This window comes from Apis laboriosa, unplaced genomic scaffold, assembly GCF_014066325.1.
Source record: "Apis laboriosa isolate Shangri-la unplaced genomic scaffold, ASM1406632v1 scaffold14_cov150, whole genome shotgun sequence".
Classification (NCBI taxonomy): domain Eukaryota; kingdom Metazoa; phylum Arthropoda; class Insecta; order Hymenoptera; family Apidae; genus Apis; species Apis laboriosa.
Window position 1 is genome coordinate 2,752,406 of NW_025221798.1, and position 16,434 is coordinate 2,768,839.

Below are 16,434 nucleotides of genomic sequence, written 5' to 3' on the forward strand. Positions count from 1 at the left end.
AGAGATATGTCGCAACGTAAAATTCCACGCATCTTTTCAGTTACTTCTAGAAATCTTTCCTAAAAAGAAAAAGAGTGGGAGAAAGAAAATGAAAGAATTAATGAAAAATAATAATTCGTTCAACTTGAATAAAAAATGTATCCAATCTTTTCTCTGTAAATAATTGTTAAAAAGTTACTTTGAAGAAATTTGGATAGCGTGTTTTTTCGCTCGATCTCGAAAATAATTTATTGCATCGAAGAATATATCAATTTTTCCGATTTGATACGAATTAATTTCGTATAATACGTCATTGTGCATCTTGCTCTTTTTAAATTGAAATTGTATCATAACGTTTCTTTATAAAAATTACGCGTGAACTTTTTACTTTGTGCATATTACAAATATTTGAGGCAGGCAAATAAAAGTGAAAGCGATGAAATCAAAAATTCGGCACATTCGTTAATTTTTATGTAAGTGAATGTCATTTCTGAATTTTTTTTTCTCTCTCTTCTGATTCTTCTGATTCTCAAGGATATCGATTTTTATTATGCAATAATATATGCAATAAAGGTGAAATCATTTGCCAACTAGATATTTGTCACAAGTATTTTTACATTTTTTTTTTTCTTATAAATTTATTTTTCTAAATACACATCTTTCTTGTTTTATCGAATTTAAAAAAAAAAAAAAGAGCCATCTCTAAACGAAAATTCTAAAGATATACGATTAATAACGATAACTATAAATATTTAACGTTAAATAGATAATAATAATAAAGAAATAACGAAAGAATGCATTTCCTATTTCTAATAATACAATCGTATCTCGAAGGTTAAAAATAAATCCGTAATTCATTTAAATAAAATGCAAATAAATTCTAATTAAGAATGTGCATATGCGCAATTAATACATCAATTACTATTACGTTTTAAACAATCGATCGCCCGTTCGATTTCTCTTTCCATTTAATAATTCTACGCCACGATGTATCGACGATCGAAGATATCGAACACTGCTTGCACTCCCATTGAACAATGGAACGCGGATTATCGACCTATACGATCGGATAATTTCAGTATACGCGCGCTTTTTAAATTTTACGTTGGGTTAGGTTAGGTTACAGCAGGCAACAATGACATTTAAACCGAATAAATCATCGATATAACAGTAACAGTAATTATTGTTTTCTGAGAAAAAGAGAATATAATTTCTTTTTTTTTTTTTTTTATTTTTACTTTTTAATACTTCAGAAATAAGATAAAAGAAAAAGAAAAAAAAAGAAAGATTGAAATTTTCCTTTTTATTACGTAACTTAAACGAAGATAAAGAAAATTCCCTAGATGTCATTTTTTTTTTTTCGATAATTGGTCGATAAGTACCCAATTACGACTGACAAAAAATCGTAGTGGTAATAAATAAGAAAGGGAAAATAAAAATCACGAACGAGAGAAAAAGAAAGATCGACGTTGAAAGTCGCTCTCCTTGACTTCATCTCGTCTTTGACATCGTTATCCTCGTTACGCACGCTTCTTACCATAATCGCGAGAAGACAACACGCAGGTGTGACAATAATTTTACGTAACTTTTCGCCGCGTAATCGAACGGTGTCGTTGCTCTTTTAAAATCAATTATTTATCGATCTATCGATAGAAATAAAAATTGCTCGAGTTAAAAATCGTCGTGTCGCTTCGTTATCGGATCAACCCTCTTCCCTCCATTTCTTCATCTTGATTAATTATAGAATATTTAATAATTAAAACGAATCTGTACCTCTTTCCATTAATATTATTATTTTAAATATATTCGATTACGACATTTGTATCAACAAAGGTATATATAAATGTAGCAATAATTATGACCTATCTCGAACCAAACGAACGAATTTTTTAACTTGGATCGTGATAGGTCACTGCCACGAGAGGCCATATTGTCACCGTGAACGATCGAGATAAAAACCACTCAAACTCGTTCCTCGATCAATTTTTAATACACTTTTACAATGGGCAATTCTCTCGAAATCGCCCGATTCTTTCCCTAAAATCACTTTCCCACCGCCGCGAATAATTAAACTCGAGATTTCTCGATTTAGAAAATCACCTACAATTTTTATCCAATTTCCAAAGACAATTTCGACGATTTCCCTCAATTTCGCCTTCCGGGGAAACTTAAACTGCACGAATATTCTATTGCACCAACATCACCACCAATTTCTATATTGTTTCTATATTATATTTCTACATCCACGATTCTTCAATAAACCCAGAAATCCGGATCTCGTTCGAAGGTTATTCTATATAGTGTAATTTCCCCTATCAAATTTCGCGAAGAGGAGAAAGCCAAGGGACTGTTGTACACGTCGCGATTCGTCATACGAATTGATGATGACGATGATGATGTTGCTTCTTCCTTCTTTTTATCGCGTTGCAATGCTTTCGTATTTTATGTATATATTTAAGTGTATCAATGGGACGACGGAGAGGACTACGAGGACGACTGGGAAGAGTAAATGTTTGATAGCTCGTAGTTTCGAGAGAGAAAGTGTGCTGGTTGTGCTCTCGTGTTGGTTCGCGCGAGAGTGTGCGATTACGCACGACGGAAGCGGTCTTCTTTCGAGGTTAATGTATTCTCGTTATAAAAAGAAAAAGGAAAAAAAAAAAAAAAAAAGAGTGGAGGGAGATCTGGTATGTCAGGAATTGAGAATCGATTCGCATATTTTTTTTAAATCACGTGTTTTATTTGTGATACAATTATAGAATATATTAGAAAGTGAACTTGATATGAGATGCGATTGAAATTATATTTGAAGTAATTATATCGTTTTTGACGATTGTCAATTGTAGAAATTACAAGAGGGAGGGGAGGGGGGGGAGCAAGGAAATCGATAATTTAATAATCTCGCGTGTGAAATCTTGGATAAAAGTATTCAAGTATTGCGAAATAAATTGTTTATCATCGTAACGGTATATAAAATTCTATTCAATTTCATTCCTTCCCTACCTCTATTTTCACATTAATTTCACAATCCCTGTGATGAGTCACGATCTTTTACTTTTACTTTAAACAAATACAATAAAATCGTTGTTTCAATGTCAATACGCGAGAGCCTTTCGTAAATTTCTCTTTAAAGAATTGTAAACTTAAAAGAATAATTATTCTACTATCATTCGACAATGAAATGCACTTTCATTGTTTGAAAGATTTCTTTGGAACTTCTTCATCTCGTTTCTATATCACGTACAATAGCCCTCCTAGTTTGATAATTCGAAAAACTTGAGAATTGATGGGCACAATGATGGACAAGTTGCAAAATACTAAACTACCTCTTCTTAGTGAAAATAATCTTGCTATTATTGAAATTTATTTCAAATTTTTATTTTAAATATATATATATATATATCTGAAATCTAGGGATCCCTAGATTTAGGGATAGAAAATTAAATCTAAGTTATTCTTTTCAAATCTTATGCATTCTTGATTCTCTGAACTCTTGATTGAAATTATCAAAGAAATCGCGCTCTTTTTTAGGAATCTAGGGATCCCTAGATCTGGAAAATTAAATTTAATTTAATTCACCTATCAAACTCTTTGGTTTCCAATTTTTGCATATGTACATTTGTGAGATTACCATCTACTCTGACTGTGGAATTTCACGAAAAGTGGAACATACTCGTGTTACGGTTATCGTCCTATATGAGCAATTACGACGATTAATAATTTAATAATGCACGTGCTCGTTCTACCGTAAATCCACTACGGTTGTAAACACAAGCATCCTCTAGTCGGAGTGCAACGTCCTTCGCGATAGTCTCCCCTGTTCCACCGTGTCCTTAATTTCACTGAACAGGAAATTTTCAAGATGAAAAAAAATTACATCTTATCGAATGGAACTCGCGAGTCGATTGAATATCGCAGAGAACAACTATGGCTCGTTTAAAAATTTCCCGAAATGTCTATGATCAATTCTTTGTGTTTGACAACTTGTGTTATTTATTTTCTTCAAAATTTAACTTATTTTTTTTCAAAATGTATCGAAATACTTCGAATCTTATGCATTTTTTCACTTTTTGATTCTCTGATAAAATTATCAGAGAAAGGAATCTAGGGATCCCTAGATCAAGAAAAGTGAACTTGTAATAATAAATTAAAAAAAAATCTACTCTTAAATCCACCCATCATATATTACATTTATAGAATTTTTCTACAAGAAATATTTAAATATTTGTGTCAGTCTGGTGAACACTGATAAAAAATAGTATGCAAGTGTAAGATTTTTGCATAACATTGTAGATATATCGGCCAACTAAAACGTGATATTTAATCTATATTGAAATGAGTTGCAACGATTACCATAGTGATGGTAATAAAGTTAACGATGTATAAAATAATGAGTTTCTGTCTATTTTATATAATGCACGACCAAACGTTGCGAAACATGGTTATTCAAGCTTGGAATTTAATTAGGGATATTCCATGGGATATCCCTTGCGACTAAATAGCAGCAATTTATAAACATTATTTACAAGGATGAGAAGACAATTCTTTATGAAAAATAATTTTTTTTATATATGAAATGATTCAAATTAAGGAATACAAATAATAAATATCGATAAATAAAATATTATTTAAAAAAATAAATTCAATTTAATTCGATGAATTTTAATATTTTCTTATTGCTTCATTAAACCTTTGCCTCTGTGATTTATCCTGTGATTTAATATTATTGAAGGTTAATAATTAAATTCAATTATTCGTAATCGCTTGCTTCTGATGGTTAATAATAATTAACGATAGTTAACGATAATTAAAAAAAAAAAAAAAAAAAAACGAAATTTAATTCAATTATTAAAAGATACTTGAAAGATATATCACAATTATAAAACGTTTTCAAATTTTTAAAAAAACTTGAATAATCCAACAATTAGAAAATTGTACATCTTAATAAACGTTCGGGTTTTTCATCGTGATTTATCGCACAGTCCTTCGAAATCTCAGATCGATATCTTCTTGAATCGAGGAAGCAATGAGTAGTTAGCGTAATTGAAAGAAATAAAGATTCTCGGTCACGATAAAATGACATGGAACTCCGAGAAACATCGATTCGAGTCATTTAATCGAAAATTGCACGGTTCAATCAAATCCTCCTCCTCAATTTCCAAATAACATTTCGATTCTTTTAATCTGTGTTATTCGATAACGAATAAGAAAAATGACCTTCGAAAAAACGTATTACATATTTTTCAAATGATTATTCAAACTATAATTATACAACAATATGAATCTTCATTGTTTAAATAAAATTATAAATGTATAAATTCACAATTTTCAAAATATTGTATAATAATTTAATAGAATTATAAAGAGGATTATTATTTATATTATATCTGCAAAAAGAATTTTTCTTGCATCCTATTTGTAAATATTAATAATTGTTTCTCGTGAATGAACGACGATTATAGGACACCAAGATTCATCATATTTAATAGATTACGTCAAAAGAACTGATATACGTTAAATCATATTTGGTCCAATTAGATTTTTCTTTAATAATCACAAAATTAATGGTAATCAATTTTTCAATTATCTCTTCTCATCATACTATGACCAAAAATTAAAAATTTTGTTAACAATTAATTATTTTCTCAATAACGATGTTATAAATAATTATTATAATATTAGAATCCTTATTAAAAACTTTGCAAGACTAATATTTTCTCAACGACAGCGATAGTATTTACTTCAATGCTTCGTGAACCGAAATGGAGATTCCAGCGCAAGTAGTACGAGACGATACAGGTCGGACACGACCGAGCGAATTTTCCTCGTAAGTGGTTCGCGTGTTTCGTCCTCGAACTACTTCGAATTCATTCATCTCGATCGGACCCCATAATCCAATTTTACTTTTTAATTTTTAGACACCGCAATTTTCAGACGAAAACAAATATTTTTATAAACACATTTTTTTTTTAACATTAAAGCTTATTCACAATTTATATATATATAATAATTACGCTATTGTACACGGTTAAATGATTCTCAATTACATCGATCGATCAGCGATAATTGGCAAGGAAAATCCACTTGCGATCCCCTTCGACATTTACGTCAAACAATTTACCGGAAACTCGGCAAGGAAACGACTCCTTATGGAGATGACGTCTCCTCCTCCGTTTCTACCGTTTATATCACTTTGTTGAATGAAGAGGAAAAGCAAAGTGTTTAATAACTGCTCGTTAGAGCCGTTTGATGGCTTCTTGCTAAAACTCTTTCTTTTACTTTTAATTACAATTTTTACAAGGAAGTAAAACATCCCGACGAATTTCAGAAAACTTTTCTCGATTTTATAATCGTTGAGCACGATCACTTTTTTTTATATATATATAATTTATTACTCTTTTGCGTAACTTTAATCCTACGAATATCCTCAAAATTATTATCCAATCCCTCGTTAAAAATATATAGGAAGAACTGTATCTCACGTGCTTAGAAATTGTATCTATTGTAGTTTCATTGTAGTATCTCTAAAATTAGTGATTTCTGTTATCAATGTTATTTTTCGAAAGGAAATCGAATTCTATTTCATCTAGTAAGCAAAACCATGAAAGATGTTGCTCGAGCGAAACTAGGAAACAATCGAGCTGACCGAAGCGTCTGTCCGCAATAGCGGAGACTCGAAGGCTGATGAATCCTCGCGGAGGCTCGTTGCGTGTGTACATGTTTAATTGTGCACGGTTGCCTAAGATCTGACGTGTATCAACGTAACGAGTTAAGTAACGCGTGGGTGTTAGCGTGTACGCGATACAGAAATGTCAGATTTTCTCATGGTAATGTTGTACCATTTCAGACGCTTGTGGCCGCGTGTGTTTTGCCTGTGTTGGGGCAGACGCGTGCGGCGAATGAGAATCGATGATAAATTGGTCTTTCGGGACAGGAAGTGGCCGGGCGAACAGTGAAAGTCGACGGACGAATCCATTTTTCAAATTTTCGAGTCACGGATCGCGATTGACCTCCTCTTCTCTGTCTGGATGGAATTGAGTTGAGAATGAATTAGAAAAAAAAAAGGGGGACTTTTCTTTTCTGGAATATTTTTTAATTAATCAGAGTTAGAATTATTGATCTACAACGTGGAGTATAGTATCCTAGAATATTATTCTATTTTTAATAATTTTTTTTTTAAACATGTATGTATAAATTAGATTCCTAAATCTAGGGATCCCTAGATTTTAGATCTCTCTACGTAAAATTGGCTTCGGTTTAAAGGAAATGACATAGTTTCGATACAATTTGAAAAATGAAAAATAGAATATTTTATTTGAAGTATTATAAGTATAAAATTGTTGATCTATAATGTGGATATAATAATTATATTTTAATAATTGCTTTTTAAACATGTGTGAAAAGATTTTTATTAAAAGGTATAAATTAGATTCCTAGATCTAGGGATCCCTAGATTTTAGATCCCTCTACGTAAAGTTATGAATTAAAGGAAATGATATAGTTTCGATATATTTTGAAACATGAAAAAATACTATATTTTAATTGAAATATTATAAACACTCATGTTGTAGCAATTGTACCGTGCATATTATCGGGATGATACGACCCGCATAACGGGTTTTACAAGAATAATAAATGATTTTGGTTGTCGGACTAGCTAGGAAGAACTGTATCTTACGTGTTTAGAAATTGTATCTATTGTAGTGTTATTGTAGTTTCATTGTAGTATTACTCTGAACAACGGCAGCACAATTGAGACACGACTAGTCTGTGACTCGTGACTTGAAATTTAATGAGATTCTTAATGCTGCATTTTCTGAAAGTTTTCGTGGTTTTTAGTACATAATGTGAAACGCATAATCTTTGAATTATAATCAATTTAAGAAACTGGAAAGACTTGTAATACTAGTTAACTCTTCTCTGTCATTTATCAAGTTTTTTGATACTTTGGATTGATATCATTGATCGATTTTTGTTTCTTTTTTTTTTTTTTAATACATTTAAAATTTTGTACTGTTTAATAATTTTTTTATAGCAAAACAATTTATTCGTGTTTGCACTTCTCTTAAAATGAATATTATTTAACGATAGTCGTTAAATTCTGAATAGTTTCTCACATTTGTGAGATCGATCATTTCATACATATATATATATATATATATATATAAGCATCCAATAAAATTTCGAAACACTCGAGAAATCTCTCGAGTTTTAACTTTTTTGTTACGAACAATTTTTATAAAAGTTGTAAAAATATCGGTTTAATTAACGAAAGTGTAAAATCGTGGTAAAACGCGAAACAAAATTATTTAAATGAGAACGGGAAAGAGAAGAAAGTCAAAAAATGGAAATCGGCTACGTGAAATATCGAAGAGAAAATGATAGAAAATGTCAGACGAGTTTATTAAAAAGTTATTCAACGACTTTCTCAAAAGATCTGCTGATGTTGAGATCGGCAAAAGGAGGTCACACAAAATATCGATGTACTTTTCAATTATTTTTTCGAACTAATTACTCGAGGAAAATATTTCTTAAGATAATATTGTTTGATTCGTTCGTTACAAATTATATGAAAATAAATCTATCTTTTTGATCGAAATTGATTCAAATTGAGATATAAATTACAAATAAATTTTACATTTTTAACCCCCATCCATTTTTAAATTTTACCTTAAAATTCTAGTAATAAGTTATCTAGCTATCAAAAATCAATGTATATAGTTATATCTGGATAACTCAAATTATCAATTGAAAAATTATACTTCACATCTATGCCACATAAACGATCGTTATTTTTAAAAATTGAAACTAAAATCAAAATTGATCTTGATCGATTTCTTATACTCTTTACTAGTACAACGAGTAAAGTACTCATGAATAAAACTAAACGAAACTATATTTGACGAAATTAAATTTAATTTCATCAGAATTCGAAGATTTCCCAAAAAAGAACGACTCTAACCCCTGACCTAACCCTCGAGAATCCTGGCGAATTTGCCAAGTAAAAATAATCGCAAAAATCCTTACCTGAACGAATCGAGTCTCCCCATGTTCGACGTTGATGCAACACGAGAGAAACCCTAGGCCAGAGATCTTTCTCCTTCTCTATCTACTCTCGAAAGGAAGGAACGAATCACTATTTTTACAAAGGTCACGCGTGTCCACAGAGAGATCTGGCCGGCCCGAAAACAGTGAAATACGATATTTCTCGAACGGCTGCGAAACAACAACAACTCGTGGAAAGAGAAAAATAGAAAAAAAGGGCGAAAAAAAAAACACTTTCTTTCTATCCTGAAACGAGGCACCGGTCGTGGCGCGCGCACGACATCGAACCACGCGACGGTCCGGCGGATACTGAGCTCTCAGGGCCCGCGATAGCCTCTTCACACGGACGAGTGAAAGCGAGAGGTGCCGCGAGAGGCACCGGCCGAACACCGACGAGTCACGAGTTCGAGCAGGAAAGAGGAAGACAGAGGGATAGCGGGGCCGAGCGAGAAAGCGAGTCACCTCGGTCACGTGAAAAGAAGGAGAGTCTTACGGCAGGCCCTGTTCACAGAGAGAGAACAATTCAGAAGGATAAGAGAAGGCTGTGCAAGAGCGAGGACTATGGTCCTTCTCCGGTTACGTGGATGCACGAGGAGGAGGACTTGATTGAAACGAGAAAGAAACTACGATTCCTGAAGAAAAAGAAGAAGAAGAATGGTTCAGAGAAGGACAACGAGAAGAGACGAAGAGGATAAGCGCAGGAGGAGAAGGATCTCCGGGTGCGTGCGAGTCGTTAGATCGATTTTATCGAGAGAGAGAGAGAGAGAAAGCGGTAAGACGGTGGTCACGTGGGATACGTTTACGGTGGAGAGATAGATGGAAGAGGACAAGGATGAAAGGATAATAAGCTTAGCGTCGCATGGTAAGAAAAAGCGAACGAGTGGGAACCGGTGGGAAGTTGGAACGACGGCGAAAGCACCACGCGGAAGGAAGGCAGTGGATATTGCGGCGAGTTCACTTTTCAAACGGATTTAATCTCGCCTCGATGACCATTCCCCGCGGTTTCATTCTCGTGAACGCGGTACCGGATTCTGTGGTCGAACCGAAAATGCAACTTTTCGTTCCTGCAAAATGAATGTAAAGGGTTGTGAGAAAAAGAATTAAGGAAGTTTGATATAGATAGACAGATTTTATCGATGGACTTAATAATAATTCTATATCCTATTAGTAAAAACTGAGTCCTATTAGCAGAGTTTATAAATCTTATCTACATAAATTTTAATATTCTGATATTCTAAATTCTAAATCTAGTTTACTAGATAAAATAAAACCTAACAAGTAAATTTCAAGTTCTAGATTATTAATATTTGGGCAGTGTTGGCCAAAGATGGGGATAAGAAAAATGCACTGAAAAGTGAAATTAATCTTCCATCAGGATCAAATGTGATGCAAATTAAGAGGATTAGAACGAGATTTTTCAGATTCAAATAATAAAATCTCTAGTATCCGAATATCAGAGAGTATTTTCACTCAACGTTCACCATATGCCACGATACCAAGCCTTCAGTTCGTCACGCGAGTGCACTATGATTTCTCTCTCTCTCTCTCTCTTTCTCTCTCCATTATCTCCACTTCGTCCATTGTTCCTCGCATTTTTTTTCATTTTCACGCGTAACGAGGGAGAGAGAGATATATATATACGAGTGGTGGAGCATATGGAGAGGTGATGAGACGCATTGGCAGATCGAAGTGTTGGAGGGGGTTGGAAAAAGAAATTCCAAGAGACAAGGAACAGAAGAATTTACGACGATCAGAATGTCGTAATTGTCATCGTGCGATCGGACGAAAGGATCGTCCAACGATGTTGCTTTGCACCGTTCACTCTTCCCCCTTTCGTACTTCGTGAGAATAACTTTTTAAGATGAGTCTACGATTGTTACGTCGTGTCAGGGTGAGAATGGATTCTCGCGTTTTAATCGTTCGAGAGTTATTTTTGCGAGTGAAAGCTCGAACCGTGGTTAAAATCGTTGTGGTTATAATCCATTGACGAAATATAAATTAATGGCGAGGATTAATAATTGAGAATGAGAATTCATTCGAAAGAATAATTCTGAAAGTTGACAATTAATAACAATGGGATGAATTTTTAGCTATTAAATATTTAAAAATAAAAATTCTATATGGAAGTATAAAAATAAATAAATTAAATTTTATCGATAGGTTAATAATTAAGGATGCAGATTCATTTTGAGAAAAATAACAATTTTTTCAAATGGATTGTTATTACGTTGAACACCGATATTATATTATTCTATTTATCATTTATAAATGTGTTCGAATGTATTTTATCGATGTAAAATATCGTTTTTCGAAAGGAACGAAATGATAGAGTAGCGTAAATAACATTTCCTGGTAAATCATTTACAGGAAAATTGTACATCTTCGAAAATTATTGCTCAACGTGTTCGAAAGACATAACGAAGTCTTATTTAAACGTTACGTGAAAATTTGTAGGGAATCGTGAAGGAAGATCTTGATGTATCTCATTTTTCGTAAGAATAGATTTTCGAGAAAGATAACAAGACAGAATTGTTTCGCTTTCTTGAGCTCCTACGATACATGTAAACTACGTAAACTACGTGTAATTCAAATTAAATGCTTTCCTAATTTGTTGCCTCCTCTTTGGCTAATAATCCTAATTAGTATCAAATTAATATTTGTCGAATAATTTTTCTTTGTTTCTTTAAAATATAAATATAAAAACTCCAACAACAAAATACTAGATTAACCAATATACTGTTTTTAACCCTCGAATTGAAGTTTTCCAAAAATTTCAAGAATTTTTTTTTTTACAAAATTAAATTATAGGTTATGTTACACTACGAATATAAATTTTTTATATAGTTTCTGTCAAAAATGAATAAAAATATAAAACTTTAAATATAAATTTTTATTGTAAAACGAGAAACACCATGTACATATTTGTTTCTCGAACCTTTATACAAATAAACAAATTCCAACAACAAAATACTAGATTAACTAATATATTACCTTTAATTCTCAAATAGAAGTTTTCCAAAAAACTTTTTTATAAAATTAAAAGGTACGAGTAACCTTTGGCAATATATTATAGGTTATGTTAAATATTCTCTATACAGTTTCTATCAAAAGTTGAAGGATTTCTATTGTAAAACGAGACACCATGTACATATTTGTTTCTCGAACCTTTATACAAATAAACAAATTCCAACAACAAAATACTGGATTAACTAATATATTATCTTATATTACTTCAAATAAAAGTTTTCCAAAAAATTTTTTTATAAAATTAAAAGGTACGAGTAACCTTTGGCAATATATTATAGGTTATGTTAAATATTCTCTATACAGTTTCTATCAAAAGTTGAAGGATTTCTATTGTAAGACGAGACACTATGTACATATTTGTTTCTCGATTTCCGCGAACCTCGACGATTTTTCACTTCGCCTCTTTCGCTGAACGCGCATCGGCGTCGTTAACGAAGAGGGAGCCACCTTTCCTTCTTCCTCCTTCGACAACACTTTCACTGCAGCATGTCCCGTGACTCTGTCCCCTTCGCCTCCCCCTCGTTCATGTCCCCGTTACGATACAGGCGTGGACGAGAAATATTTGTCCATCGGTGGCTCGTGCCCTCTCAACGAGGACGATGGACAATTATTTTTAATGGAAACGTGGAACGAGGAAAAATAGTGGCGAGCCATTTTCAAGATCAGCTTCGACGATCGGCCACAATGAATTCGGAAGCTCTGTTCCTCGCTTATCGATATACACTTCCTAGACAAATTGTCTCTTGCTTCACGGGATCTTTTTCCACGATGATTTTTTTTTTTTTTTAATAATTGAAAATACTAGTTTGTGATAGTTCGTATCGGAGAATTATAAATTATTTAGTTTTCTGTAATTAATTGATCGAGTAAAAATCGATCTTAGTTTTTGAAATATGTATGATTGGTTAATAGTTCGATAGGGTTGACGATACTGCAATACTTCGAGGAATGAAAATGTATTTAATTGCATATCGATCGTATTTTTGCCATCTCTTAAATATATGTGATTTGACAATGTTTGACAGAGTTGACAATAATTGAAACGAAACAGAATTTGTGATCTAATAATTAAAAATATATGATTCTAGATTATTCGATTTAACGTTACAATTTTTATTTATCGAATTGGTTGTCGAATGTTTGATCGAGTTTATCACAGTATGAACGAGTTTGAAATCTAATAATTAAAAATACAGATGATTTTGCATTATTCGATTTATTTATCGAATTGGTTGTCGAGTGTTTGATCGAGTTTGAAATCTAATAATTAAAAATACATGAATGATTCTGCATCATTCGATTTATTTATCGAATTGGTTGTCGAGTGTTTGATCGAGTTTGAAATCTAATAATTAAAAATACATGAATGATTTTGCATCGATTTATTTATCGAATTGGTTGTCGAGTGTTTGATCGAGTTTGAAATCTAATAATTAAAAATACATGAATGATTCTGCATCGATTTATTTATCGAATTGGTTGTCGAGTGTTTGATCGAGTTTGAAATCTAATAATTAAAAATATATATATGATTCTAGATTATTCGATTTAACGTTACAATTTTTATTTATCGAATTGGTTGTCGAATGTTTGATCGAGTTTATTACGGTATGAACGAGTTTGAAATCTAATAATTAAAAATACAGATGATTCTGCATCATTCAATTTATTTATCGAATTGGTTGTCGAGTGTTTGATCGAGTTTGAAATCTAATAATTAAAAATACATGAATGATTCTGCATCAATTTATTTATCGAATTGGTTGTCGAGTGTTTGATCGAGTTTATTACGGTATGAAGAAAGTTTGTAACGTCAGAGAAGAAAATTCACATTTGAGAAACTCGTTGTATCCAATACGTGAAACAATTTTCGAAGAAAGGCAGTTGGCGAATAAATTAAGAATATGATAAAAATTACAAGGTGAAACTCCTTTTGGGTTTATGGTCGTTCCAACGTCCAGTTTCGTAACTAAATAATATTTTCTTCTAAGCGAGGAAAATATATTTATGAGATGTTTTAACGGCTCTTGCGTTTATTCAAGAATATCAGGGTGTAGTAAGGAAAAAATGTAAGTTGTTTTGTTTAAGTTATGCGCTTATGCGATGCATTCGATCCGACATTTCCGCATTCTAATAAACGCGTCGCGTGTTAACCAGTGGAAAGTAAAAACTTTGTCTACTTTGTATACTTCTTTAAAACATATATATATATATATTTCTCGATCCTTTCACAACGTTATCAATTAAATAATCGACAGATATATATCCAAATTTTTATTTTTTCCTTTTTTTAATAAAACAACAGAAACGATCATTATACTTGAAGAAAATATCGTTAATATATGGTTCTATCTAAAAGCATCGAGTTATTGAGATTTCGTTGCGATTTTCTTTCAAAAAGAATATTATTATTGAAAGAAATTTATTCTTGAAAAAAATGTTGAGAGAGGATCGAAAATTGAAAATTTTTAATACTTTTATCCAAAATAGAGAAAAAGGGGGAAAGTGAACTAATTTTCAAGGAATAAAAGATATATAGAACGGAATCAAAAGATCGAACTTTCTAATTCGATTTAAATTCCCGGAACCCGGCCGGGAGAAAAATCGTGTGAAAATTTCTCCTTCTTTAATTTATACGCCATCTCTCAATTCAAATATCGATTAAATCCATGCAAATCATGGTAATAATGATATTAATAATAATAATAATCGTTCAAGAGCAGCTTTCTACTCTTCTGCGTAGCTGTAATCTCCCTCCTTGAAAACTGAACAAAAGGATCAAAGGTATCGTCGTTGAATTATCGATACGGCCTTCCCAATACATTGTCAAACACTTTGGTATAAAATTGAAGGAACAAGGAAAAAAAAATATGGCGAGCCGACAACATTTTTACGCATCTTTTTAAAAATAATAATGAAACGTCCTTAAGAATAATAAAGAGGAAGAGTGTTAATGCAGGTAATAAATTTTTTTTTTTATATTTTTCCTCATATCTTGGAGAAAAAGGTTTTTCTTTTTTTTTAAACAATACCTTAAAATAAGACACAATAGATTCAGCTTTATCGAATCAAAATCAGATTCATTCTTATTATAACTCACTTTATTATTAAAAAAAAAAGAAATTAAAAAAAAAATAGGAGAAAAAAAATGATCCAAATCTTGTTTTCGAAATTTCTCTGGATTCGTTTTCGAATCTAAGAGGATTAACAAGACAATTGAATCGATTCTTTTGGCTGGCAGCTGCGAAGGAAAATAAGGAAGGAGAAAAAAGGACGAAAAGGGTGGAAGAGAGAGAAGATTACTTGCATACCACTAACGTGCTACGAAATCGAATGATTTCCACGCACATGCAAGGAACGAAGTTGTTTCGTTGCGATTAATTTGAAAGAAAAAAAAAAAATTCTAAAATTGAGAGAAAATAAGTTAAATATTATGAAAGTTATCGAGTGAAGGTAACGTTGTGATTTATTGGAATGAAGAATTCCAATTATAATGGATATTTGCACGAAAGAATCGCTTTGAAAAAAAAGTCTTGTGAAAGAAGATTAATACGTATCCGCCTTGTTGAAAGTCTTTTTTCGGTTAACTTTCGGTGCTTTTTCTATCCTCTTCTTAAATCTTTATTTGTACAAACTTGTAATTCGTTTGTTCTGTTCGATGGACAGAAAGTTATTATTTCGCAAATAAGAAGAAGAACGTTTCTTTATTAAACAATTTTTTACAATTTATCCCCCGAAAAGATAATCATTTCATCCAATAAACAATTTCAACGGAATAAAAAGAGAAATACGAGAGTTTTCTTAAATATTTTGCAAGAAAAGATAAGAAAGGAAACCAGTAATTTCCCTCCAACAATTTTGCAAGAAAGAAACAAAACCCCTAATTTTCTTCCTTCTAAAAGAGAAGAAAAAGAAACCACAAAAAACTCTTTAAACATTTTGCAAAGCAAAGAAAAAAAAAAAAAAAAAAAGAAGAAGAAGAATTACCTTCCAACAATATTTCGAGAGAGGAAAAATAAATTAAAAAAAAAAAAAAAATCTCTCAAATATTTTACAAAAAAAATAATCTCTCCTCGAATCATCAATAATTTCGTCTAAACAAGACACTTCTTCGAAAAATTCCGGAAGAAAAAAAAAAAGAAAAAAGAAAAAGAAATAATAATACAATAACAAGTTTCACCTAGATCGTTTCGTAACACGAAAATCATTACCTCTCGTAAAATACCGAAGCATCGTTCGAGATAACGCTTCTTTTTCTCTCTCTCTCTCTTTCTCCCCTCTTTCTTCTGTTCGAGCAAGCAACTCGGGCCACGGAGTCGATTTCTGTGTCAGTGTGTCATACGGGCTCGTATCAATAGCGAGAGTGAGCGTTACTCAATGAGCAAT

At 32.0% G+C, this 16,434-nt stretch overlaps 1 protein-coding gene across 1 annotated transcript in view; it reads right to left on the reverse strand.

Annotated features, from left to right (window-relative positions):
• The window catches only part of LOC122710582, a 35,093-nt gene extending 25,954 nt beyond the window's left edge, over positions 1-9,139 (reverse strand). The window contains exon 1 of the mRNA XM_043928506.1: positions 9,004-9,139. Coding sequence (XP_043784441.1) covers positions 9,004-9,026 — 23 coding nt within the window. The 5' untranslated portion in view covers positions 9,027-9,139. The remainder of the gene's footprint in view (positions 1-9,003) is intronic.
• Positions 9,140-16,434: the final 7,295 nt, after the last annotated feature.